The following is a 27,864-nucleotide window of genomic DNA, read 5'->3' as shown; positions in this document are numbered from 1 at the left end:
AAAGATCACCTTTTCCAAGCCAATGCCAAATTTAACTCATTTTGAATACAACTTACACAGTTACACACATTTTCAATACAACACATTTGATGTCAGTGGCCATTTGTTATACATGTTTTGAACAACATAAGGAATTAACATAACCTTAAGGCCACAAAACATAAATTTTCTTGCTCCTTTTTTCTTCAATCATTTTCTTTCTCACCCCAAAAATAATTAACATGGCCTTTAAACTAAGAGGCCATAAAACATGCATTTTCTTGCTCCTTTTTTCTTCTATCATTTTCTTTCTCACCCCAGTAAAAAGAGGGGTCTCTGGGACAGTTCCAACCTGCCTTCCCCTCAACATCCCCTTCTCCTCCTCCAAGCCTTTTTCTATATTCCCTTCCCCTCCATCTCATCACTTGAAGAGTGAAGACAGAATTCAAGGTCATTGGGTCGGTACGAGGAAAAACTAAAACTAAGTATTTTCTGAAGGCAATGTTCCAAGGCAACAAGAGCTACCACAGAAGCACTGCAGACCATTAACCCTTAACCTCACTTCACCATAACTAAAGGCAAGCTCTTCATTTTCTTTTATGTCTCTTGAAGCAAAGAAGCAAATGCGGGGCAACAAAGCTCCCGAGCTCCTTACCAGTTTTGTCACTAAATTTCCACCATCACATGAATGGTTAATGAACCGTGCCACATTTCCCATCCTTGTAGCATCAATGTTGATTCTCATACATGCCTTTCCAGATGGAAGATGCTCCCTCAAAACCAATAGAGCAGAAGAAAAATGCCCATCTGATGCAAGTTTATCATACATTTGTTGCCGATTTGTTGCCTCTTTGGTTGTTAAAAGTTCACCTTTTTCAAGCAAATGTCAAATTTAGCACATTTAATACAAATCTCACACACTGAAATCTCAAACTATCCAGTTGAGAATGTTCATATCCTTTAATTTCTAATGGCTAGAAAAAAAAAAGTTTGTACATGTTCGTTTATTTAGCGAATGAGTCAAACTCAAGCTCAGATATATGTTCGACAATTAAATGAACCAAGCTTAAATATAAATAATACGTTTGTGAACAAGTTCGACTTGATTTAACTATATATAATATCATGCGTTTATATGTACATGTATAAAAATATACTTCTACAAACTTGAGTTTAAATGGTCTGAGTTTGTAAATAAGTTCATCACATATCAAGTTATTATTTGCTATAAGCCAGTAGTTCATGTCATAATATATACAAGGTTGGTGAACAAGCTTGGCAGCAAGAAAATGAATCACAATAAATTTTGAACTTTTAATACTCCACTCAAATTATGAAGTAAAAAGTAAAACCTCTGACTACAAAGAGGTTGAAAATATCATTCAAACGTATTTTTAGTCATATGACCTATAATGGGTTGGAGCAAATTCTTGAAACTGGTTTTTACTAGGTTCCATTTTCAATTTCATGGTGGAGGGAAAAAAAAATGTACCTGCATACTCGCATACAAATTGGGCTTTCTCAATGAACTGGTCAGCGTATAAACCCCAACCTTTCCTTCTATCCCTCACAATCTTCAACCTCACCGAAACACCTCGCTGAGTCAACCGATTCTCACACTCCAACCCGCACCCACAACTCGGTCCGCACTCGTTCCCCATATCCAACTCATCCATCCCATAAAAACACGGACACCCATCTGGGTCCTCATCGTCACACCTCTCGCAATCACACCCAGACACGCTGTGCCCCAACTCGTCCACCAAACTCACCGGTTCCACACCGAGTCGACTCGCCGAGCTGCTAAAATCCAGCGAACCCCATGATTGGCGCTGGGGTTGTGAAGAAGAAGGGAAAATCTGTGAAGGGGTGTAGATGAAATGGGCATATGGGTGGTGATCTATGGTGTTGTGGAACGGGATGGGGAGGTTTTCGAAGGATCTGGAAGCGTCGGAGGATCGGCGGAGAGTGGTGGATTTGGAGAGTTGGTTTAGGGATTTGGAGGTTAGAGAAATGTTGGCTAATTCTATTGGGGTCAGCCATGGGAGGATTAGCTCGAAGCATTGGAGGGAAGGTCCAGTTGGGTTATTAGGCTCTTGTTGATGTTCATTGGTTTGGCAACGTTTTTTTGTGTCTGGTTCCCACATTTGAGCGAAGCTGCAAAAGATTTCGGATGCGACAGTGTGTATCAGTGTATGTCTTGCAAATATGCAGTCATGGGGCTTTTATATATATATATATATATATATATATATATATATATATATATATATATTTTACAAGATAGGGTTTATACTCTGGTCTAATCTAAGTGTACGTGTGTGAAACTCATTTTTAGATATTTGAACCCCAATCCTTACCTCTCACACCTCCCATAAGTACTTATATTTGTAGAGTAACCACCAAAGGTGCACAATATATTCTATTTTTTTAAATGCAAACATTTTCCTTTTTTTTGGGGGGGGGGTGAGAGAACATTTTTGCGTTAATTATGAATATTAATGTAAAATAGTTGATATAATTATGTAAATGAAGGCCTTTTGTAAGGGCTAGTATTGTCTTCTCACTTCCTCCCATCTCTCTGTCTTCTGTCTATATTATCTCAAAGCAAAAAAGAAAAAAAATTATGTAAATGAAAAATGGAATTTTTTGTCATCAATTGTTTTTTTTTTTAAGAGAGAATTTGGCATCAATTATGAATATTAATGTAAAATAATAGTTATTAAACCTTGCATATTGACCCCATTTACAAGTTGAGTGTACCAATTCAACTAGTAGATTACCAATTGAATCATAAGGTCAAATAAAAAAATTAATATATATATATGTGTGTGTGTGTGTGTGTGTGTGTTGGGGGGGGGGGGTCCCAAGCCTGCTTGTGCAGTAGTACCAAGCAAAGAATTAGGGCCCCAATTTATTTATTTATGGGTTTTCTTGCTATCCTATAGGTAGAGCTCCAAGCTTCAACTAGATTGTCCAAGCTACATCCTTCTCCAGAAAAACCTTTTTTGATCTACACACCTCACCCTTTTTGTCGTTCTTCTCACTCTTTATTTACTCACACTCCCTTCACCTTTATGTGTATTCCCTCATTTCCTTGTGTCTACCCCCTTTTTCCAATGTTTTCCCTTTGTGTTTTTCCCCAATGTTTTTCCAACCACCCACTTGTTTGCCTTTTCATCCCTTTTATAGTCTCTCATTAGCGGGGCAATCATCATTATCATTTCACAATTCATATGCATTTCCACTTTAGCCAAAATCCTAAGGAATCATCATGCCTTTTGAGGATTCTCTTCAAACTTATTCCAGACATTAAATAGCATTCGGTAGCGAGTTTCCCAAAGGCACTAACAGTGCTCAGTTACTAACCTGAATTTGATCATCCCCTCATTAGCTTCTCCTTAGGCCTTGGCTTATTAGCTAGCATTGGGCTTAACCTGGCCTAGACACAATAGGATTCCCTCAAATGCTAATCCTTAGACCCTTACACATCTATTAGTGGACTAATTCTATCCCTACAATGTTGGGCCTTGGTCACATGGGCCGTTCTTGGTCACCTAGGCCCAAACCCCTACAATATATATATAAGTTTGAGAAATCATAATATAAATCTATAAATTAAAAATAAATAGGGATATGACTAAATTAAGCTGGCAATTATAATACAAAATCAAGGTTTCACAATCATAGGGTAGTTTTTTGATGGGATAGGAGTCATGGGGGTAGATAGACGGATAGAGAAGTGATTTTTTTTTTTTTACTCTTTATTATTTCTTCCCTTTAAATTATCATATTATAACACATTAAACAGTAAAAAAAGTGATGCGGAATGTGAAAATATCAAGAAGTAGAACACGTCTATTTTTAGAAAACAAGAAATAAAACATGTATGCTTCTGAAAATAACCTCAAATCTACAAGGAGAAAGGGTTTTGGAATCCACCTGAGAAACAATAGACAAACGTTTGAATTTTTATTAATATCAATAATACTGAAAAACGTTTTATAAACTTAGTGGCCTATTTAAAGGCTCTATAAAATTTGACAAACAAGAAAATATATTCTAAAATAACTCCTAATTAATACCTAACCATAATAGGATCCAAATTTGACCTAAAAACAAGGAAATAAATTGCCTAAACCTAAAATAATGTTTTTTATATAAAAATATCAAAATTAAATTGTAGATTTTTTCCTACATCAAAAAGTCAATAAAGTAGACCTATTACAAATTTCACAAACCTAGCTGAGTTATATAAACCCATATAAGTTAACCAGAACACCACAAATGTGTTGGCTTTGACTGTGTTTGACCTAATCATATGTAAAAATAGTCTATTCAAGCACTTAGATCGGTCTAAGTGCCAGGTGACCAGATGTTTGGTCCAACCGATCAGGTCAGTCCAAGTTTAATAACTATCATCATATAAATGAATTTAAGATGATATTTTTCTTAATAAATGTCATTAAGAAAACAAAAGGAAATTACAATGGTGGAGAATAAGGGCCATCTTCATCTAAAGCCCAAGATAAAAACTTGAGATAGAAGAGTTTGGGACACTTCCCTCACTTTTACACAAAAGGGCCATTTGGCAAAATTATGGGCAACAAATTTTGCTTCCCTAAAGGCTAAAGGTATGATTTACAGACCAATCAATAAAGTTCTAACAGCAGTATTTTCTATAACCCAATGAGGAGAAGAGGGAACCTTATAGATCGATAGAATCACATTAAGGTATCATCCTCACAAGTCACAAATAAGAAACTTTTAACCCCTTTCGGCTGCTAGTAAAGGTGTGCTTTTGCTACTCATGTTAAGGGATCGTGGTCCTCTAATCAAAGTCTCCTTTATCATCTTTTCCCATTGCTGCCATACAAGCTTTTGTCTACTTCTTTAAAGGGATCCCAAAAGCTACTTCTTCTTCCCTTTTTTTTTTTTTTTTTTTTTTTTTTTTTTTGGTGGTACATGACCTGCAGATTCTCAAGACAATTAGTTGATCATTATTTTAGAGTAGGTTTTAAAAATTTTGTCAACTAAAGTTTTGTCAATATTTATTATTAAATTTGGCACTTAAAGTTTTATCAATCTTTATTATTAATTTTTGTTTGGACAGCAACATAACAGAGAGAAAAAAAGAAAAAGAAAAAGAAAATTGTTGATAAAATTGTACTTCACCTAAATAACTAGTTTTGATATTTTTAGCAATTAATTTTTGAGTATGAGCGAATTCTTCTCTTTCTAAAGAGATATTTATCTATATAATGCCTTCCAAATATATTTATGAACATTCCAAAGGAAAATTTGTAAAATAATATATATTTATTATTAAGTATTTAAACAGGTAATGTTTTGAAGTTATACTCAATCTAGCATATTTCTTATCTATATACTAGCCTTTAAGCATGCGCTCAAGCGTGTGCTCATAGGCACTTCTATTTTTTTGAATAAAGGTTAATAATTTACATCTATTATAATTTAAAAATATAAAAATAATAAATTTTAGAGATAAACAATAATTGTAATTTTTCTTTTAAATGTGAAGGGAAAAAAATTCCAAATTTTAGGAATTCTCTTTTTGAATCCAAAGTGAAATTTGTTATTTGAAATTTATGATCATATTTTTAAAAGAAGTTACCTTTCATTAATAATGGTATTTTTGAACCACATAAAAATCCAATTGAAAGAGGGGAATCCTCTTATATATAATATAAATATATATTAATAGGCAAAACTTAGAAAAAATCCAATTAAATTCTATAATTGAAGTCTAATTTCGCGCTATGTGTCCTAAATTATTTATTTTTAGAGAGAGTTTTATTTATTAATTTTGAAGTTAAATGTGGGAGTGCATCATAAATATCTATCCAAGCAAGTTATTGCATACAAAAACCAAAAAGTCTAGAATTAATGAATAGAAAAAAAAATTTTAAAAATGGATAATTTACATTTTTTTACTTAATAATATTCTTACAAGACTTTTTAAAGCATTAACAAAATATAAAAATGACTATCAATAGTATATAAATAAATAAATATATATATGAATTATACTATGCATTTTGTCGTATATCTTTAAGTGTATCTATATATATGTATAGAGTTACAAGCTAGTTTAGATAGAGTTTGACTCCAAATATCAATGGAAAATGACATGTGTCCTATTAACTCAATTAATTTTTATTTAATTTTTTGACTTGTAAATAGATTTGTTCCATCACTTTAAAAAAAAAAAAAAATATTTAATAGTTTCAACCATGGGAGAGGGGGAGGTGGATAAAGAATAAAAAATATCATTATTATTGAGTTATCACTTAAACCCCCACATTAATATTTTAATCATACTCATCTCAATATCATGAATGAAAGAGAATTGTTTTGTAATCTTAATATCTTAATTAGGGCAAACTATGCTTTAAATGGAAGAAAAGAAAAAAAGGAAGATAAGACATGATTACATATAATAATTTTTATAGATTTGGTAGTAATAATGACTAAATTCAATAAGCCTTGATTCATACCCTCAAATAATTTAGAATTAATAAATGTATGAATCTAAAAAAAGAGATAGAATCAAGAAAGGAAGTGACGAATATACCCCCCAAATCCAGGATATATCAACTTTGTAATAATTGTATAGAGACGTGGTATCCACGTCATCGACGTGCCACTTCCCCGCTAGTCGGTGCCAAAAATCCAATCCAACCAATCTTCATCGTTTCTCAATTCTCATTACCATTTCTAATTAATACCTTCACATCACATAATAAAAAAACAAAAACCCAAAAAACAAAAAATGAAAAAGATAGAAGAGAAAGCACCCATTATTGAAGCCAAGTCTCATTCACCAAACACCACCATCAACAACAACTTTTACCTGACCACAACATTCCACCATAATACGTAATTAATTTCGTTTTACCAAATTCCTTTGTTTTCATTTGTTATAGGGTCGCATTTGGTTTATTGTAAAATTCACATTCACATGCAATATATGACAAAGGGTTAAGGAATTGGAGGAGAGCGTTTGTGTTTGGTAGCACACAGAGAGAGAGAGAGAGAGAGATGGCTTTGCTACGTAAATTGTTTTTCCGGAAACCACCTGATGGGCTGCTTGAGATCTGCGAGCGAGTTTACGGTGCGTTCTTGTTCTTGTTCTTTATTTATTTGAATAATTCGTTGTTTCTGTTTGGCGGGGATTTATGAATTTGAAAATTCAAAGTTTTTTAATTTAGTTTTTGTGTGAGGTATAAGGAAATGGTTTTCCAAGTTGGAAGTAATTGGAGTGTGGAATTTTATTATATTATTTTGAATAGGCAGTATTGGTTTTTGAATTTCCAAATTTTGGCTCTGTTTGGTTGCTGAGAAAGTGTGTGGGAAAAAGAAGGAAATTGTATTATATGAATTGCTACTGTTTCATTATTTTTACTATTTATGCTTTGAGGAAGCAACGAATTCCATTCAACTCAGCCTAATTCTTTAGCTTCCTCTAGTTCAGAAAATTCAAAATGAACCCCCCCAAAAAAAAACCTATACAATTTGTAGCTTTTTAACTAATTTTTTTTTTTCTGGGTTTGCCTCTACATCTAAGTTGAAGGAAATTCAGCAATGTATATGGCAAGGAATTGAATCACTAAAGCAATTTTTTTTTTTTGGTGGGTATTAAAAATATTTACTAGAACTAGAAGTCTCAAATGGGAGTTCAATTTTGGTTTTGTCCCATTGCATTATAGTGGCAGAAAAATAGAACCCAATTTTTTATTAGTGCAATGAATAAAATGAGTTTACAAAGCATAGGTTTTGGCTTCTGCATTTAAAATATTGCAAGTGCTAACTATAAGATTCTTTTGTTTAATTAAGTTTTGGTAGAAAATTTATAGATTAGTGACTGATGGGTTTGCGATGTATGTATGCATATAGTATTTGACTGCTGCTTCACTACTGATGCTTGGAGTAAAGATAGTTATAAGGAATATATTGGTGGGATAGCCGGTCAACTTCGAGATCACTTGCCCGATTCTCAATTCTTGGTATTTCATTTTCGTGAAGGGCATGCATATAGTGAGATTACTGACATTTTGTCCGAGTATGATATGACCATAATGGACTATCCTCGGCACTTTGAGGGTTGCCCGGTGCTGACGATAGAGGTTATCCATCATTTTCTAAAATCAAGTGAAAGTTGGCTTGCATCTGGGAATGTGCTGTTGATGCACTGTGAACGTGGTGGTTGGCCGGTTTTGGCTTTCATGCTGGCTGCGCTCTTGATCTATAGGAAGTTGCATAGCGGAGAGCAGAAGACCTTAGACATGGTCTACAAGCAGGCTCCCCGTGAGCTTTTGCAATTGATGTCCCCACTGAATCCAATACCTTCTCAGCTGAGGTATTTACAGTATGTCTCGAGGAGGAATGTTGCCTTCGAATGGCCACCATTGGATAGAGCACTCACCTTGGATTGCGTCATGCTCAGATTAATTCCTAATTTTGGTGGACAGGGGGGTTGTCGTCCAATATTTCGTGTATATGGACAGGATCCTTTTCTTGTTGCTGATAAAACCCCCAAAGCTTTATACGCTCCAAAAGGAAGCAAAAGTGTCCGGGCTTACAAGCAGGTGAAACTAGTTATTTAAAAAAAAAAATCTCTTTTTTGAGGTTTACCCATATTAATTTTATTGATTTTCTTTGATTGCTTTACTTTTGACTCTTTGATGAGGTGATATTTTCATGGCTTCCCTTTCTTGGGAGCCATGCATGAATTCTGTTTATTTAAAGGCAAAGTGTGCAAGGATTAAGAAAATCGTAAGCATGATGTTAAATATTAGTTATGATATATTCCATGTTGAATATGCTTGAATATATGTGGAAGAGAGAAGCATAAAATAGAAACACAAGAACAAAAAGTTACGTGGTTCAGCCTTACGGCTTACGTTCATAGAGGAGACCTTTAAGGGTTACATCTTTATTATATAAGAGTATAGTACAAAACTTGTTTTACAATAAACTATAACATGGGTATATATAGTAGACTAAACCCTACACTAATAGACTTCTAGTACAAGTAGGAGACTTAGCTTGTATACAAAGTAGAATTAGGCTTAGGCCTATGCTAATGGGCGAATATACCTCTAACTCATAATAATCAAAATAAAATAATCTTAAAAAGTTAAAAACAGATAGAATATGAAGCCTCTGCTTTGACAGCCTTTTTTACTTTTCTGGAAGGCAAGAACTACTATGGAAACCAAACAACCAAAGGTGGTGGCTCATTGAGGTTGCTTTTAAAGACCTCCATATGACAATTTCCAGAGAACTTGCTTACCCAAGATTTCAAAAACCAGATTGTCACTCTTGTTTCTGTAAAGCACTAGAATTTTTATTAAATAGACTTTCCAGAGTTACTTATAGTTGTATTTTGTCTTATTCAATAGACTTTCCCTCAAACACATGGATAGACTTGGTACTATGGTTGTCATTTGAGGTTTAAGTTGTAGGATTGTGGTCATTTGTGGAAGTCAATCACTTGGATTGGAATGGATGCATCCGATGTTGACAAAACTACCTCTGAGTTCCTCTCAAAGTAAACTGAGTTTCTTCCTTATGTGTTCACACTGTTAAACATTTTAATTGTCTCTTATTTGGCCTATTATTAATCAAATAGGCCTTTGGACCTGTTTCAATTTTGCAGGAGGAAACATTTGGTTGGTACAGAGGATGAGAGGTTTCAAAATTTTGAATGGTCTCTTAATTAAAAACACGAGTTCAGCAAGGACACATCTTAGTGAATAATTCTATGTGTTTATTGTGTTGGTGTCAACCTGATCGTTAATCCCTTGGAGCTTCTTAAAAAATTATAGTTCCATCCTTTTGTATCAACTGTTCGAGAGAGAATAATATACATTATCCCAACTATTAAGCTGGTCAATCTGGGTTCTGGGTATCTCTTCAATTTGGGACTTTAGCAATGAGTGGCCTAGTAAAACTTTGATATGACTTTCTGGACTTGACCTGAAATCCAAAATGGCTTTGGATGGGATAATTTGAACTGAATTTGTATGTAATTTACTGAAGACCAGTAAGGATAAAACAAGGGGTAAGGAAATGTACCCCTTTCCCTCTCCCTTGTGTGTGTGTGTGTTTGTTTCTCAAAAAAAAAAGGGGTAAGGGGATGTACGGGTCAGTGTTTTGGGAGCTTGATTTGTTTGTGAGGTTGAGTCTGCTAAAGATTACTGGAAACTTGGTTGAGACCTTTCATTCTATGCTTGTATCTGTGGGGAAAGCTCTTTTAATTTTGATTATTATTAATTTTTTTTACAAAACTTGGTCTAATCTTAATATTATTATGACTGTTTGGAACCTGTATTGTGTTGCAGGCAGAATGCGAATTGGTTAAAATAGACATCAATTGCCATATTCAAGGTGATGTTGTGGTTGAGTGTGTTTGTTTGAATGATGACATGGAACGTGAAGAGATGATGTTCCGTGTCACATTTAACACAGCTTTTATTAGGTCTAATATATTGATCGTAAACCGGGATGAAATTGACATATTGTGGAATGCTAAGGATCAATTTCCTAAGGACTTCAGAGCAGAGGTATTGCACGACACATTTGTGTAGACTTAGCTTTTTTTTTTTTCTGGTGATTTTCCCTAATATGAAATTTATACACCGGTCATTCTTTGGATGAAGATTCTTTTCTCAGAGATGGATGCTGCTGCTTCCATTGTTCTGGGTGATGTCTCGTGCTTTGAGGAGGAGGGCCTTCCCATGGAGGCATTTGCAAAAGTTCAAGAGATCTTCAATTATGTGGACTGGTTAGATCCTAAGGCCGATGCAGCGCTAAATGTGCTCCAGCAGGAGCTAAGTCCTAGAAAGCTCTGGCAGAAAAAGAAGCCCACGGTTTTTGAAAATAGGGATAATAGCTCCTTATCGTCATCCCTGGATATTCAGTCCCTTAAGGTGGCTGAGCCCCATGACATTCAGATTGCACTTCAATTGCCCTCTCAATCTGACATCATGTTCCAAGGGATGCCTCAATCTTCTAAGTCAACCACAGTCTCCTGTAAATCTGTGCAAGGTACACCTGTAACCCCAACTTTTGGTATTGAATGTCAGTTACATGACTGTGCCTTATCTGAAGGTGCCAAAGTCACTCAACCTGCACCTGTTCCTCCAACTGTTCCAGAGCCCCCATTGGCAGTTTCACATGCCCCTGAATCTGTTGATACCAAAAGTGTTTCAATTGCACCCAAAACATCTCCACCTGCTCCCCCACCACCACCTCTCTTGACTGATTGTTCTACGAAAACTCTTCCTTCTCCTTCCCCACCTCCTCCATTGCCACCTCATCAACTTTCAGAACCTACGCATTCTTCACTTACCAATGATATTTATTATAAAGATCATTCATCAATGGTTAGCCCACCAGTTAGTGTTAGGCCACCTCCACCTCCACCACCACCCCCTCCTCATACTGGGCAAACTTCAGGTCCTTTAATCTCCAACAATAATCCATTAGTTAATCCTCCTTTAGCTCCTATAGTTACTTCAATAACTAGGCCACCTCCAACTCCACCACCACCTCCTCCACCAACGCCTCCTTTGAAGGAGAATATAGCTGTTAGAGCTGGACATCCTCCACCTCCAACTCCTCCACCACCTCCTCCTCCAACACCTCCTTTGAAGGAGAATATAGCTGTTAGAGCTGGACATCCTCTGCCTCCAACTCCTCCACCACCTCCTCCTCCAACACCTCATTTGAAGGAGAATATAGCTGTTAGAGCTGGACATCCTCCACCTCCACCTCCTCCCCCCCCTCATTCAGGGCAGGCTGCTGGTCCTAGAATTCCATCTTCAGTGCCACCACCTCCTCCTGCCCCCATATATTCATCCAAGCACTCTGACCCTGCATCAGTGAAATCCTCACCTGTTCCATCTGTGCCCCCTCCTCCAGCTCCCTCTGTTAAAGGAGTGCCAGGTTCGCTTTCTCTAGGTAGTATTGGGAATAGTTCTCCCAATGGTGGAAAGGGTCGAATTATTTCACGTACAATAAGTTCAAAGAGTAATCAAGCCAAAAAACTGAGGCCATTGCATTGGATGAAATTAACAAGAGCAATGTCAGGAAGTCTATGGGCTGAGGCACAAAAATCTGGTGATGCTGCCAAGTATGTACTTTTTCTCTAAAAGAGAAGTTCCATGTTAAACTATGAATCATGCTTTGATTTTTCTTCAAATATCTTATAGGCTGTTTCGTTTGTTCTCTTATAATGTAGGGCTCCAGAGATTGACATGTCAGAGCTCGAGAATCTTTTCTCAGCAGCAGTTCCAACGTCAGATCATGGCAGGAAGTCTAAGAGTGGCTCAGCGGGGCCAAAATCAGATAAAGTGCAACTGGTAATCAACGTTTTTGGTTCTCAAGTTGTACCAATCATCATTGATTTGTTTTTTTTTTTTTTATTAACTTGAAATTGTTTATATTTCATCATCAGATTTAAGTCCATTAATATTTTGTAAAAGGAGTCTCATCCCCAATTTTGTGTCCATTCGAAGAAACAAACAATTATCTTGTTTTATGGTTTAAAAATTTTTGACCTAGGAAAAAGTCAAATCAGATGTAGATTTCCTGGGTCAGGTCTGGCAGTGTTAAACAGCTTGGATTATGAGGAATTAGGGTTAGGGTTTGGTGAAAAAAATGCTGTAAAATAGTAAGGAATAAATATGGGTTTTCTGGGATTCGGATCCTCTCCATTTCAAAGGGAAATGGAGAGGGTCCAGTACATGGACAGGATCATCTTTTCATTATATCAAAGGCCAAAAACGTGCCACGTCATAACTTAACCCACTTAACCCAAACCACAGTTAACTACACTTAAACTAGAGACCCTTTAACTTAACCGGACAAACCACACTTAACTATCCACACTTAACTCTCTTTCTCACTCTCTTCTCCACCTAGTCCTCTCATGCCGCAAGCTAACAGCACAGGTGACTCAACCTACCACCGCCTCCATCATCGCCATGGCTTCTTCTTCAGAGCAAGAGTTCGTCCCACTCTACCGCGCCAGACTCAACCACTTCTCGCGCCACTGCGGCCTCTGGGACTCCAGATCCGCCGCCCACGTCGGCAACAAGCTCACCCTCCGCCTCCACGACATCCATGTCTCCGCTGTGTGCATCGATCTACAGGACGAGCTCTCTCGCCCTCTACACCTCCACCAATTGGTGCTTCCGTTGTTTGATTCCGTGCGCCGCGCAAGTGTCCTGGTTCATGGAGCTGAGAAGTTGTGGGTCACAGGGTCGGTGCTGATGTCCAGTATTAGGAATGGACGGTCAGGATTTTAAGGGAGACTAATTTTGTCTCTAGATTTTTTTTTTTTTTTTTTCACGAGTTTGAAACATAGCAACTTGTAATAATAATCCATATTTTTTTTATATAGTTTGACTTTTGTGTTATTTTGATTTATTTTGCTAAATTCTTGGTAATTAATAATTCTTGCAATTTATTTTTGCCATCTGGGTGAGGGATCGAGCTTGAATCTAGTGTATGCCTCATGAGTCATGACCCAGAAGCTTGAATCCATGAGAGCAAGGAGCTGAGTTTGTGGGTTAGAGATTTCAATCTGTGTGGTGAGCGAGGAATTGAGCGAGGAGCCAAGTTAAAAAGTCGGGGCATCGTGATGGCGGGCGAGAGAGAACCTTGGAGAAGAGAGTGATAAAGAGAGTTTGAATTTGAAATGTTCAGATGGGTAGTTAAGTGTGGTTTGTCCGGTTGAGTTAAAGACTCTCTACTTTAAGTGTAGTTAAGTGTGATTTGGGTTAAGTGGGTTAAGTCATGACGTGGCACGTTTTTGGCCCTTGATATAATGCAAAGGTGATCCTGTCCGTGAACTGGACCCTCTCCATTTCAAAGGGAAATGGAGAGGATCCGGATCCGGTTTTCTGATGGTGAAAAGGAATAGTAATATTTGGGGATGAAATAAGGGGGAAAAGCCAAAGTCCATGTTTTGGTCCTTTATAGGGTATTTGGGGCTATTTGATAGATGAGTGGTTCAGGGTTTAGAAGGTGAAGAATCAATGTGTGTAAGGGTTTAGAAGGTGAAGAATCAATGTGTGTACGAAAGGTTTTAAGTTACTAGGATTTTAAGAACGAAAAAAAAAAAAAGAATAAACTTTTATTGTTCTTCTCTCTTGAATAGAAAGCGTTAAATTCATATAAATAGATGACTAATACCTGTTCCTAGTGGAACTTGAACTTCTTGAAACCCTAATAAGAGTTGGACTCCTTTCTACTCCGCCCAAACTAAATAACTAAACTCAAACAAAACTAAAATAGGACCCAATGGACTCTTAATATAGCCCATCCCTAGAAACCAGAAAAATACAAATTTTCCCGACACTTAAACTAAAAGGAAAAACTGGAGTAGAATTACATTAAGGTCTGGGTTGGGGAAATTTTTTGTGGTTCTAATAGGTGACAGAAGGTCCTAAGGATTAATCTATGCAAAGATTAAATGAGCAAAAGCTTGCAGGAATTTGAGATACATGCTGTAAAACCTTCTGGCAGCTACTAATGTTAGGCCTTCAGGTTGTTAAGATGATGACATGAGAAGAAAAACATAAAGAGGTCCAAATTAGGGTTATGTGTTGGAAGAGTAAAGAAAGCAGTGTTGTGACTTGTGATTGCATGGCATATTAACAAGGAGAACGCCATGTGTTCATGCCTTCCAATAAACAAAACACTGAAGTTTTTTTTTTCTTTTTTTTTTCCTGGTTTCTTGAGAGCACCCCATAAATATTTTTGCATAAGTTATGCACAACAGTATGTTTCTTCAACTGCCCTGTTTACCAAAACTAATGACTATTGCAAGCTGATATACCTAGTGGACAGTTTCTTGAACATCACTATAATTTTAAACTGTCTTTATGTTCTAAAATCATTTTTTATACCTTTTCTGTTATTTTCAATTTGTCAAGTAGGGTCCTTAAAGAAGTTGCTTAACAGTTGTCCAATTTGCTGATCATGAGGAATATTTTAAAATACAAATATTCCTAATGGCTGATGTTAAAAGTTTGATGGATCCAAATTACTTTTGAATTCATGCAGCTCCAGTCAGTGACGGCCAGTGTCAGTTCTGGCCATGCAAGTGATCAAAAGTTCAAAAAATGTTAATTGGATTTCTGTCACTATCTATAGCAACATTCAGGCAACCAACTCAGAAAGAAGGATTACCGTTACTGTTTTAGTAACAATGTCTATTTTTACTCATAGGATGGGTATGGACAATCAAATGTTAACTAGCTACACTTTTACTACATGAAATATCTTAGACAGAACTGTTCAATTAAATCCATCCATGCATCCATAGTTTTATAAGTGTGAATTGGATAAAATTTGTTACCAAAGTTATCAGATTAAGTAAATTTTTGGGGATTTTTGGATTACCAATTTTTAAATCAAAAAATGGGCACCAAAATGTTAATTTATGGCAAAGAACTGAGCATCTAGCTCTCTTTGTCAATTGCATATTCTTCATTCATGCTGAGTGATTGAGAAGGTCCCATTGTATACATTTCTAGTGCGATTTTCCTCTGTATGGTCCATATAAATCTTAAGAGTTGTTGTCCAAAAGCAAAATTGAAGCTTTTTGGGATATACGGATCACTTATTATCAACTTATCTGTGCTAGAAGTCTAAATTCTATAGATTGAACTAATGTATTTTATTTACTGGGGGGAAAAAAATAACTAATGCCCTTCAAAATCCCAACCGCCCCTCCCGCCCCTCTTCCTTAAAAGAAAGGGAAAGATGTTTGTACTTTATGTTGGCCTTTTCTATTCTTTTGTATTATGGAATTGTAGAATGCTTAGGTCTATCAAGTATTAGGTACAGCATTGGAAGTGAGGTTATATGCATCCCTTTCTTGTCGCATTTATCTTGTTTGGCCAAGTTATGTTCTCATGAATATCAGATTAATATTTATTATTTGTTTAATGTTATCACGTCTTGCAGATTGACCACAGGCGGGCATATAACTGTGAAATCATGCTTTCAAAGGTGAAAGTGCCATTGCATGACTTAATGGTAAGCTTAATGCTATTTCAATTGTGTACTTCTACCAGTTCTATGGGTCATTGAAATAAAAGTTTGCTTCACATAGACTTCAAGCAGTTCAGAGCTCAACTCTGCAAATCCTTATCTAAACTATAGGAGCTCAGCTGCAGGAACTCTGTTCTGTCACCCCACTATATCTAGGGCAAAATTAAATTTTCAGTCCTATTAGTCTTGCTCTAATCTTACGCCCTTCTCTTTGACCTATCCTTCAATTTTAATCCTTACTGGTGCTGTTTTTGGTCTTATACGGTTATACCTTTTTGGTATTCCCTTTACATTTTTTTACTAATAAAAAAAAAGTATTCCCTTTACCATCAATTTCAAGAAAACTTTTTTTTTTTTTTTTGGGATAATGCTGATGATTTTTATAGCTCAAAATAATTGATACAAGCAAGAGAACACGGGTACAATACATGTTCTAAAACAGAAAAAATATGAAAACAGATACTCCCAGTAGTACAAGCCAAAATTCTTTTGAGACAACTCATCAATTTAGCACTAATGATACCAAGCCTGTTTCAAAGCTACTGAAACAGTAACCATCCTCCAAATATCTTTTGTAAACACTTCTTCCCCCCCAACCTCAATTAATTTCCAGAGCAGACCCAAGTATTCCCCAGTTGATGCACAGTACTTTATTGAGAATGGAATTGTCTAAATTACTCTTAGCTTCCATCTTGGCTTTGATGTCTCTTGTAATGCTTTTAACAATTCGCTCTTCTGTCTTGACTTCTCCTCCTTGGATTCTACAATTCCTTTGCATTCACAAATGATAAACTGTTGCTCACCATGCCACCTTCCAAAGGGAAGCTCTATATCTTTTCCCTCATAAAAAAATCCGGTGCTGCAGCTTAATATATCATCCAATTTGGGAGGAATATCATTCACCAATCAAAGCCCCATAATGTTCTTCCAAATTATTTTTGTAAAAGAGCATTCAAAGAACAGGTGACTCCTACTCTCTGTAACCGTTCTGGTGGAACAGCATGCACAATCCCCTGTGAACCCCAAATCATCATCCTTGCTCTTGTAGATAACCTGTTCTTCATGGCAAGCCAGCCGAGAACACCATCTATACTCCTAATATTGTTTTGAACACATTTCAAATGTTAAGTTTGGGTTGAACTGTACTAGAACACTTTTATTCAAAAGAATCTGTAGTTAAGCAAAGAAGTGATGTCATTGGTCTCGCTTCCTTTCCTCATAAACAAAAAATGGAGAGTGAGATCACAGGTGCATTATAAAACCTGGGAACTTTGTCTTACTGCCAGCTTATACTTCACTGCATAATGATATGTGCCAAGTGCCCACCCCTGATGTAAGCTTAAAATGGTTGACTTACAGCTTCTTCTTTGGTATGTCAAACTATCAGTAGAAAAGTTATTTCCTCTTAGAATTCAACCAATCACATTGTAGAGGGACAAGTGTAATTACATTCTTATGGTTGTCTTATGTCAACATATCTATTAAGGTATGTAGAGCGTGGGCCATGTCTTTAACTGGTCTTGAACAGGTCATGTCACTAAATTTTGGTGATTATGATCTCCCTCGTCTTCTCATTCAAAATGAAAAGAAAACACATGCCCTTTCTCTCTCTTGCTTAGGCAATCTCCTCTTTCTTTTCTTGAGGCTCTACTTCATTCTAGGAGTCATCCTATCCTCTTGGCTTTTTTCGTTGCTATAAGTATCCACTGTCCAAGCATGGTTCTCATTCATTTTTGCTAGATAGGTGGTCTTAGTTCCATTATACATTAGGGGGTTGTTTCTGACAAGTTGTCCTCGTCAATTATGGCTTCATGTGGAACATTGACAGAGTTCAGTGCTTGCCCTGGAAGATTCAGCTTTAGATGTGGATCAGGTCGAGAATCTCATAAAGTTCTGTCCAACAAAAGAGGAGATGGAACTACTTAAGGTTTGGAAAACTATTATTAAATTAACTATTATACTAAAATTGGTATATCATGTTCTATTCATTTTATATCTTCTGCAAATATATAATTGCATTTATTACATTTCTCTGTTCAGGGCTACACGGGAGAAAAGGAAAAGTTAGGGAAATGTGAACAGGTGTGTAAGATTTCATTAGTGCTGTTTGTGTGCTAACCTTTTATTTGATATTTTGATGTCTAGATTTCTCACATTTGATGAGATGCATACTGGTATTTTTTTAATTTTGCCTTTATTACTGCTTCATTATGAGGAAGTTGTGCTATGTTAGGTAGTAAGAATTCCAAACACAATGGACATTTAAGGATCCTTTAAACTGATTAATCTTATTGTAGTTCTCTGATGTAACTTATTTGCATAATTTCTTGTGAATTCTTTATTATCATTGTGCAACTGTAGTATTTCTTTGCTCTAGTTTTAATTTTCCATTGTTACTTATGAATACTAACTTGTGGTATGTTTTTTATTAGCTTAATTAGTGATACTTAACTGCGAATGTAACAATTGAACTGTTATTTTACAAGTATTTACAGTATAGAATGGTAATTGAACAACTAAATTCCTGGGAAAGGGTAGAAGAATGGGACCTAATATGGGACATACAATGCATTACAGACGTATGATCATTACTCCACCACTTCGCCTAGCAGCACGACGCTTGTAATGCTCTCCCACAACCCCGTTTTCACTTAACAAGTGTACTGCTTGATATGAACATATTATAAATGATAGGTGAAGCCTTATGGTAATTGCACTCATTAACTGAATGTACTTCTGTGGGTATCATTTCAAAGACTTCGTTTTGCTGGATAGGGCATGCATTGTATGGTGAAGGAAGAAAAATATACCTAGGTTTAATTTTTGGTGTCTGCGTGTGTACTTGTCTGAAGAAGTTCAAAATTCAAATGCTTGCTGTATCTGTGTACTTGTCTCAAGATGTCCAAAGTGCAAGTGTGTCTCTCTGTGTGTATACTTTTCTCAAGAAGTTTGAACTTTAAAATGCTTGTGTTTGTTTTGACATCTTTCAGGACCAGCATTTGAGTGTAAAAGAGTTGGTCTGATGGATTTCATTTGAAAGCTATTTTTGTGTTCACAACTAGCATTGTTACTCATAGCTTTGATAGAAAATTACCTGCTATTGGTTGGTGCATCCAAGTCAACCCTTGTGTTCAGTAGATGTATGGATGTGCTGTCTCAAACGTATTAGCATTTTTTTCTCATTACATTGACATAGGGGGTTCCATTTTATGTATATTCAATAAATTCAACTTGTTCTATGATGTTTAATGATGAAATATTGAACCCTTGATTTAAGCTGCTATAACTGCTCAATTTGGGATCATATCCTCCCTGAAGAATTTTGTGGCATCTTTTTTGGATTAATGTGCTTTGTGCATGTTCATGACAGTTCTTCTTAGAGTTAATGCAAGTACCACGTGTAGAAAGTAAGCTCAGAGTTTTTTCATTCAAGATACAGTTCCATTCCCAGGTGAGGAAAAGCTCGTCTCTCACTTGCTCAATATGCGGTGATTTTCCTATGTTAATGTGGCCTATTTATAATTCCGTTTAGGTTTCTGACCTCAGAAGCAGCCTTAGTGCTGTCTACTCTGCTGCAGAAGAGGCAAGTTATTTTTTCATATGCTTAGACTTCTTTTTTGGAAGTGATTCTGATATTCCTATCAATATTGACTTCTCACTTTCTTATACCTGATGTTCTCATCAGATCAAGGGTTCTGTCAAACTGAAGAGAATTATGCAGACAGTTCTTTCATTAGGAAATGCTTTGAACCAGGGAACTGCTAGGGGTAAGTTGATATTAAATTGTCTGGCATCTATCCTGAATGCACTATTATTATTAAAAAAACAAATTAGGCAGCAAAATACCCTATCATCATTGTTAGAAGGCATCTATGCGTTTAATAAATTGGATAATTCTAAAGAGTATGAACAAAGAAAATACTTGTACAAAAAGTTGGTCTTGGAGTGCCAAAATTTTGATGGTTGTCACTGATATTTGGTAAATGGTTCGAGTTACTGTTTCCAATTTCCAAGAGGTTGTTACTGAGAAGGAAAAAAATGGCAGTGGTTGTTAATAAGGAAATATTGGAGTATTGCAGTAGGCTAGAAAGAAATCAAGAATGCTGAGAAATTACTGTGTGAGACCGTGAGTGAGATATATGCTCGCCTCTTTATTGAGTTGGATACTAGAGAGTGTGAAGATCTGTTTTACTAATTGGCTTGAAAACAACTCATGTTATTCATCATGTAAACCTGTAATCTTTTAAGAGGGAGATAAAAAGAGCATAATTGGAGCACGTGGAATCCAAAATAACATTATAGAATTGGATTTTTTTACAAAGTTTTGCTGCAATCTAGGGACAAATACAGGCAAATCAAGGAACATAAATTTATAGTTTTGAATTTTTTTTTAGCTCTTTGGGATGTTTTAACATGCAAGTTGCATTTGAAAACTTTGAAAAAGAGCCATGAAAGAAGGAATAAAAGTAATAACTATCCCTCTTGAAGTATGTTTGTTAATTTGATCACTTAGCCAATCTTGTTTAGTAGACGTCTATGGAGAAGTATGGAAACAATGAATCTAATTATGAACATACATGTGGCATAAAGAGATACAAGTACTTGAAGTATATACTTCTAATGATGACATAAAGAGATACAACTACATACATGTGGCTCAGATTCTGACCTATTAAGGGTCTGTTTGGGATCTGCTTATTTTGTTGAAACTGAAAAATTTTTGCTGAAAGTACTGTAGATAAAAGTAAAAGTTAGTTAAAATAGTACAGTTAGACCCATGAATAGTATCAAAAAGTGCAGTGCAGCCCATGAATAGTAGCAAAAATAAGCTGAATAGTAAAATAAACTAGCAAAAATAATTTTTGCCAAACACACACTAAACAGGGATGGAACTAGACATCTAACTTTTATTTTTCGGGGGGCGGGGGGTTTGGGGGAGCATGAACTAAATTTTTTTAGAATTCAGGAATAAAAAGTATACTAAGATTTAAAACTAAATTAATACATGAAAATAAAACTAGCATTTATTTAGTGTTTAACAGAATATATACATATAAAAAAATACAAAATATTTATTCTTTGTACTTTTTTATTTTTAATTTATTTGATCAATCATCTTTCAAAATGGAACTTGACGTTCCTTTAAATCCTGAAAATTTTAATATGAACTAAAACTTCAGTAATTTTTCTTGTAATGTACAAAATCAAAGAGTCCGATGATTGAAAATTCTCATTTCATAGTAGTGGTAGAAACATTGGAAAAGTAAGCACAATTATAACCACTATGTGAATAAGTTGGTAGGCTATTGTTATTGGATCTTCAGGTCTTTTCCAACCATTTGGTAAAATTCAAGACATAAATTGATGAAAAAAAATTATTTGTGCTTTGGATTTACTACTGCCCCCATCAAAATTGTTGGGGGAAAAAACTATTATGAAATATATTGATTAAAAAAAGGAGTGCGCATATGCATATTCAAAATCAAGGAACTAACTTAATATATAAATAAAACAATAAAATTGATTGAAAGCAATTAGCTTCTTATTTCTTGGTTTGCCCTTGATTTATCTTTTTAAGGAACTTTTTTTTATTTACTAAGGGATTTTAGCTACGTGAAACACAAAAAACATAGATTTGTAAAAAAAATTTATTTAAAAAAGGTGTTTTATGTTAAAAATTCTTTTTGGAAGGAGGGCCATATGTCATGCACCAACAGACTGTCTCATTTTTGTTCAGCTATGTTTTTGGGACCAAATTTTAGATATTTATATAAATATTTATTATAAAACAGTTTTATCTTGAATGGGGGCATATATATTATATAAACAATTATAGGGATTTGTTAGAACCAGGGGGCCATTGCCCCACTTGGTCTTAACTTTAGTTCAATCCCTGCTCTTAAATCTAAGCTCACTTGGCAGTTGAGATGCTCCCTTGAACATAAAGTTATCCTACATTGTGATACTTAAATTCATAAAGCTATGAGCACCAGCACCTTGGTCCCTATTAAAATACTGGGGATTCCTGTCACATATTTTTCTATATTTTCTTGCCATGTTACCTTTTGCTCTCTCATGCTGTGGGATCAGACATATAACAGCATCACATTGTTATCCTGCTCATTGATACTCCTTGATTTTATTCTCTGCTTTTTTTTTCCTAGGATCTGCCATTGGGTTTAGGTTGGATAGCCTTCTTAAACTTACAGATACACGTGCACAGAACAAGAAGACTACTCTCATGCATTATCTTTGTAAGGTACAAGTTGGTACTTATTTCTCTGGGCTTTGTAATGATAAACTTGACTGGCCACATTGGATTTGAAACTTCTCCTGGAACATATGGTGAGGTTATCATGTGTAAATGGAAATTTTCATAACTCAATTATGTTCCTTGTGCATGCATGTGCAAACTACATCTTTGTTAATTTTAATTTACAATTGTTTTATACACTTGTGCTCATGATTAGAGAGTGGACATGCATTTTATATTGGACTCATGGCAGAGCTAATTGATTAAAGGATTTAATGGTTTGGTATTAGTGTTGATAAATTACCACTTGTCCCAAAAGTTATAGTTATTAGGAATTGGTAAATTTAATCATTTAACTATTATTTTAACACTCCCCCTCACGTGGGGTCCAACATATGGTTTTAACTTTGTAAATGGGAGATAAAGGGGAGACAAGATTCGGACTTAGGACCAGCTGTTTTGATACCATGATTAATAGCCTTTATCCTAAATGTTTAAGCTATTAGGATATAGTGAATTTAATCATTTAACCATTTTTTTTTTAAAAAAAATTTCTATCTCCAAAAGGAAACGTTTATCAGAAAAGGAAAAAAATAGCTCCTGCTATCCCCAGCAAAAGGAAACGTTTACCATATATCTTTTATTGCAATAGTTTATTTGATTTCATTTTTAATTTTTGTTCTTTAGTAGAATAATGGTGAAGTGATTAAATTCACTTTTTATGCTTTTAACACTAGTAATAACTTATCATTCCTACATATTAATTTGCTAGATGTGTCATGTAGATCCTTAGAAGGCTTTCATTAAATTGGATTTAAGTTTTCTGGCTGATTCATATATTGTACAGAGCTGTTAAGTTTTTTCAGCTTATATAGTTCAGTTTGTGATGTTTTTAGCATACTGCTTACCTTTTTTTAGTAATAAAAAAATCTGTTAAAATGATGAGAAACCTCAGATGCACAGGCTCCTTGTTCAGTCAAATGTGTCTTTCATTGTGCTAGTGAGCCCGCAAGTTTTGATTTTTCTGATTATTTGTATGCATCTACATATAAGAAGCATGTTTTGTTGTCATTAATTACAAAACTTTGTGCATTAATATGTGGTTTTTATAATAAATAAAACTATTATGTTGATCAATTATGATTTAATGTCAAGTTTTGGGTAGCTTTTGAAGTACTTGCCCATGGGGAAGTTTACCTGCATAGTACTTGGTGATGATTATGTTATGCTTGATAAGCTGTAGGTGCTTGCTGATAAATTGCCTGAAGTTCTAGATTTTTCCAAGGACCTTGCTAGCTTAGAGGCTGCATCAAAGGTATTCTTATTTGTTATGGTGAGAACCATTTTTAGAAATTTTTTATTAGAGTTGGCACTTCTTGACTGAAATGTGTGATTTCCATCCAGATACAAATGAGAATTTTGGCAGAGGAAATGCAAGCTATAAGCAAAGGATTGGAGAAAGTTGTACAGGAACTGTCCACCTCTGAAATTGATGGTCCTGTATCCGAAAATTTCCGTAAGGTATTTAAGCTATTAGTCTTTTTTTGTCATTACTAGCAGGATCTATCCAAGTCTGTCCATTCGTCACTTCTCATTGGTGCAGTTCTCTTGTAGTTAATGTGAATGAATAAACTCTTTCAGCTAACACCTGCTCATCTTGTAATATAGAAAGGGAAAGACAGATTTCACGTAGTCCTTCATTGTTGCTAGTTCTATCTTTAAATTCTCAAGAATTCTTTAATATTTCAACTTGCTAGTTATCCATCTCAACATTTTCCCTCATTTTCTTTCATGCACACATAGAGAGATCCAACTTAATTGTTGATGTGTATTGCTTGAATTTAAGAATAAACATTCACGGATTCCACCTTAATGGTACCACATGTGATCATATAACTTTAAATACTGGTCTTGTTTTGTGCAGCACTCAATATGCTGTGTCGTACTTTGAAAAGGAAATAATGGCATTAGCCTAGCCAACATGCTTATGTACCCATATATATTCAGTTTCAGGTCCTGTATTGAGACACAGTGCAAGCTTCAATGAAGTTATATAGATACACAACTCTTGGCATTTCACTTGAGAGAGTTCTCTGCCATGGCAGATTCTAGAGCCATTCTGCGGAACTAAGAGTAGTGCAAAGGATATTTTCTCTAGGCGTTGCATGTGAAAGAGAGTTTTGGGTATCTTTGGGCTTTGGGATTTTTGAGAGAGCCTTTCTGCTACTATTGTAATCTCCCAGTATTTTTAGTGGAACTTTCTCCTCATAACTGCCCTTGAATGCAGGCAATTTGCTAAACCAGGCAAATTCTTGTGTTCTCTTTATATGTGCTTGATTTATTTTTCTTTATTTTTATTGAAATGAATCCTGGGAGTGCTATTGGATGATAGTTATCTGCCCCTTGTTGGTTATCTTCTTGTCGTTGTTCACCCTCTTTTAACTTTATATTGTGCTTATTTTTTCAGCTGAAAGAGATGATTTGTTAGGGCTAGCATGTGCTGGGATGAGCAGATTGGTTTTAGGGTTCTTAAAGATTGATAGAATTAGACCTAAGATGGTGAATTTTGCATTCTAGGGTCTTTGTGGGGCTTGGATGTCCGGATACTGTTATAAAAAAGCAAAGAAGAGGGAAAATTGTAGATGCCATCAATACACCCTTTTAGTCAACAAAGTCTGACAAACTTTAAAGAGTTTCTTGTTCATAAGCCAAACATAAGGAGAACGAAATGTTTGGGTTTGGGATGATAGTGAATCTTGTATTTCATTGAGTTACTGTGAGATTATATGAAGTGCGCCAAATTTTATCTGGATAATACTGTTACAATATCAAAACAATCAAAGACCACTGTAAAGTATTTTAGTTTTGAATATTACCATTGAAATGATAATTGTGATTCTTATAGCTAAAGATTCCTCATGCTTTTAGTTTTTATTTATTAGGCTTTATGTATCTTTGTGTTTAATTTGTTATTGGCATAGAATTTATGGCTCCTTGTCTATTGTTCTGGCTTTGATTTATAGTTTCATTTTATATTTCAGATTTTAAAGGAGTTCCTTCTTTCCGCTGAAGCTGAAGTGAGGTCTTTGGCTTCATTGTATTCTGGCGTGGTAGGTCTTGCTTTGAAGAGTAGTTGGAGTGTTTATGCTTTTACAACCATAAAAATGAATACATGTTCTTTATCATCTGGAATGTCTTTCAGGGTAGAAATGTGGATGCAATGATCATTTATTTTGGAGAAGATCCATCTCGCTGCCCCTTTGAACAAGGTATTATAACTTATGATCATTGTGTAATGCAATTACAAATTTGAATACTGTTAATTAGTGATTGTCCCCAAAACTTAAGCTATTGGGATATGATAAATTTAATTATTTAACCGCATACTTCTAACACTCTCCCTCACTCATGGGCTCAAACTCCCTTTTGATAGGTGAGGTCCAACATGCAGGGTTTTAAATGGGAGGTTAAGTGGCGGCAACAAAGATCAAATTTATGACCTCCCGCTCTGATACCATATTAAATTACCAATTGTCTCAAAAGCTTAAGCTATTGGGATATGGTAAAATTAATCATCTAACCACATACTTCTAACAATTACCCTAGGGTCAAATGGAAATCTTGGCTTGTGATTTATTTATGATTTCATATATGGTATTGGTATATACTCAGAATTTGCTGCTTATGAGTTTTGTGATGAAATTTGAATCAACTGATGGTTCACCTGAATTATGAGCTCAAAAACCATTACCATATCTGATGTTTTGTTCTGAAATCTTGTAGCATGTTTTAGTAATTTCTGCAATCTCAGTTTTAAGAGATTTACTTAGTAGTCAAATTCAATAAAATCTTGGTTTTGTTAGTTATCTGTCTATTTCTAAGTTTGTCATCAGATTGGAAGCTGCATCTGATTCCTTTACTAATCACATTCATTATGATGATATATCATGTTGTGTCCCCAATCTAAATCTACACATTGTCACTGTAATGACCAGGTGTATGCCTTTTCTGAATCATTAAAGATAATATTTGTTGGTATTTATTAGGTTTTGTACTTTATAGTTTTCTAATCTTGAAGTCTAGTTGGACGGCTTCACATGCACAGCTCTTTTCAGTGTTGTTTCTGCTACCTTATTACATTTCTGAAACACATCTGCAGTTATTTCAACTCTGCGCAACTTTGTGAGAATGTTCAACCAAGCCCATGTAGAAAACTGCAGGCAGCTTGAGCTTGAAACAAAGAAAGCAGCAGAAAGTGAAAAATTAAAGATGGACGCTTCACATAAGGAGTCCAAACGGCATTTACAAACTCCAATACACACTGGGAATGTTAAATGATAAGTACGTAAATGAAATACTGCCCTTCTTGTGTAGAATCAATAAATGCTCCAGTTCAATAAGGAAAAACAATGTTGAGCATATAATAGTTCAGATGGGGATAAGAATATGTATCCAAGATATATATGAGGTCGATGCAATATGCTGCAGACTGCGATGTTGAATTTGTTCACCGAGAGGTAAGCTGTCTCCTATGTTTGGTCACTGGCCTACTTTTGTTTGAATTAATTCATATTTGCGTAACGACTCTTTACTTTTCATTATTCATAGCTATGATAATATTATTCTTATAGGGGCTGACAGAGATGGTGGAGTTTGTATGATCCTGTCTTTGCTGGGCAACCTGTATAATATGTTTTACATCGTAGTTGTAATCAATTGTTTTTGGGACTGGGAAAGTTTTTCTCCCTTCAAATTTTGTTCTGACTTCTGAGCACTGTATTTAGATTTCCACACCCTATCCTCCTGTATGTTTTACGTCGATTGTCTTGATGTACATAATTTTTGTTATATCAAGTCGTAGCTAATGTATTTAGGCAGCAATGATCTAGTCGAAGGCATTTGTTGTCTCTCCTGGGAGGTTTGCCTCCTTTTCTCTTAATATATTTTTTTGGCAAGCCTTTGGAGCTTTACTTGAGATTTTTTTTTTTTTTTTTTGCATCTGATGTTTGTGGCACAAGCAGTAGCTTGTTTGGGCTACACCATTATGTCCCATTTTTCGCATGAATAGAATCGGTGGATTACCTTCCTAATGTTACATGTAATGTGTTGGCAAGAGAGATTTTTCAACATAAATGTCCAGATTTTCCTCCATTGTTGTAACTATCTAAATTATTTATGTGTATGTGTTGATAACACAGACCAAGCCACGACTTGAATAGGGCTGAGGGGCAAGAAATGCTGCAATATTTTGATTGATTTATTTTTTTGGAGGGGTGTGGGGTGTGTTGAAAGGTTGGAGTATTCATATGTTGTGAAATTTTAAGATGGAATGCTCACAAAACATTGTTTTGGTCTGAATCCATTAGCTCCTGATGATAGCAACTTTGTATGAACGTATGAGAGGAAAATATTGCAGTTTCAGCATGGTGGTTAATCATAGCTCAGTGACGTAGTCTGATTTTTTTTTTTTTTTTTTAAATATTTTTATAAGGAGAATTAGAGTTCAAATTCCCCTCTTCACTTGAATTATCAAAATAAAA

General features: G+C 35.3%; 2 protein-coding genes across 5 annotated transcripts; one reads left to right on the top strand and one right to left on the bottom strand.

Moving 5' to 3' along the window:
- Positions 1-10: 10 nt before the first annotated feature.
- Positions 11-2,192, bottom strand: LOC115977244 (histone-lysine N-methyltransferase SUVR3-like). Its single transcript, XM_031098993.1, has 2 exons — positions 1,472-2,192; positions 11-849 (listed from the first exon to the last, which is right to left on the bottom strand). The coding sequence occupies exons 1-2, from the start codon at positions 2,124-2,126 to the stop codon at positions 461-463; spliced, it is 1,044 nt and encodes a 347-aa protein (XP_030954853.1). The 5' UTR covers positions 2,127-2,192; the 3' UTR covers positions 11-460.
- A 4,540-nt stretch (positions 2,193-6,732) lies between these two features.
- LOC115977243 (formin-like protein 18) lies at positions 6,733-27,294 on the top strand. 4 transcript variants are annotated; one of them, XM_031098989.1, is made up of 18 exons: positions 6,733-7,114; positions 7,897-8,588; positions 10,347-10,568; positions 10,665-12,139; positions 12,248-12,368; positions 15,985-16,056; positions 17,900-17,998; positions 18,112-18,153; positions 19,442-19,522; positions 19,604-19,654; positions 19,757-19,838; positions 22,236-22,330; positions 23,568-23,639; positions 23,729-23,845; positions 25,366-25,434; positions 25,527-25,593; positions 26,484-26,841; positions 26,956-27,294. In XM_031098989.1, exons 1-17 carry the CDS (start codon positions 7,042-7,044, stop codon positions 26,660-26,662), a joined length of 3,609 nt encoding a protein of 1,202 aa, XP_030954849.1. In that variant the 5' UTR covers positions 6,733-7,041; the 3' UTR covers positions 26,663-26,841; positions 26,956-27,294. The 4 variants fall into 4 exon arrangements, with proteins under 4 accessions (XP_030954849.1, XP_030954850.1, XP_030954851.1 ...); XM_031098990.1 differs by lacking the exons at positions 26,484-26,841; positions 26,956-27,294 and adding an exon at positions 25,758-26,460; XM_031098992.1 differs by lacking the exon at positions 7,897-8,588 and having other exon boundaries at positions 6,734-7,114.
- The last annotated feature ends 570 nt before the right edge of the window (positions 27,295-27,864 follow it).

The sequence above is a fragment of the Quercus lobata genome, chromosome 2 (genome assembly GCF_001633185.2).
Source record: "Quercus lobata isolate SW786 chromosome 2, ValleyOak3.0 Primary Assembly, whole genome shotgun sequence".
NCBI lineage: Eukaryota > Viridiplantae > Streptophyta > Magnoliopsida > Fagales > Fagaceae > Quercus > Quercus lobata.
This window is presented reverse-complemented; position numbering and strand designations above follow the sequence as displayed.

What these genes read in the sequence shown, in the direction of transcription:
- LOC115977244 (XM_031098993.1), bottom strand. Translation starts at nt 2,126, where the DNA reads ATGTGGGAACCAGACACAAAAAAACGTTGCCAAACCAATGAACATCAA. An exon ending in ATTTGTATGCGAGTATGCAG is followed by an intron (nt 850 to 1,471) that starts GTACATTTTTTT and finishes TGCTTGAAAAAG; the next exon opens with GTGAACTTTTAACAACCAAA.
- LOC115977243 (XM_031098989.1), top strand. Translation starts at nt 7,042, where the DNA reads ATGGCTTTGCTACGTAAATTGTTTTTCCGGAAACCACCTGATGGGCTG. An exon ending in AATCAGATAAAGTGCAACTG is followed by an intron (nt 12,369 to 15,984) that starts GTAATCAACGTT and finishes CACGTCTTGCAG; the next exon opens with ATTGACCACAGGCGGGCATA. An exon ending in TGCCATTGCATGACTTAATG is followed by an intron (nt 16,057 to 17,899) that starts GTAAGCTTAATG and finishes GAACATTGACAG; the next exon opens with AGTTCAGTGCTTGCCCTGGA.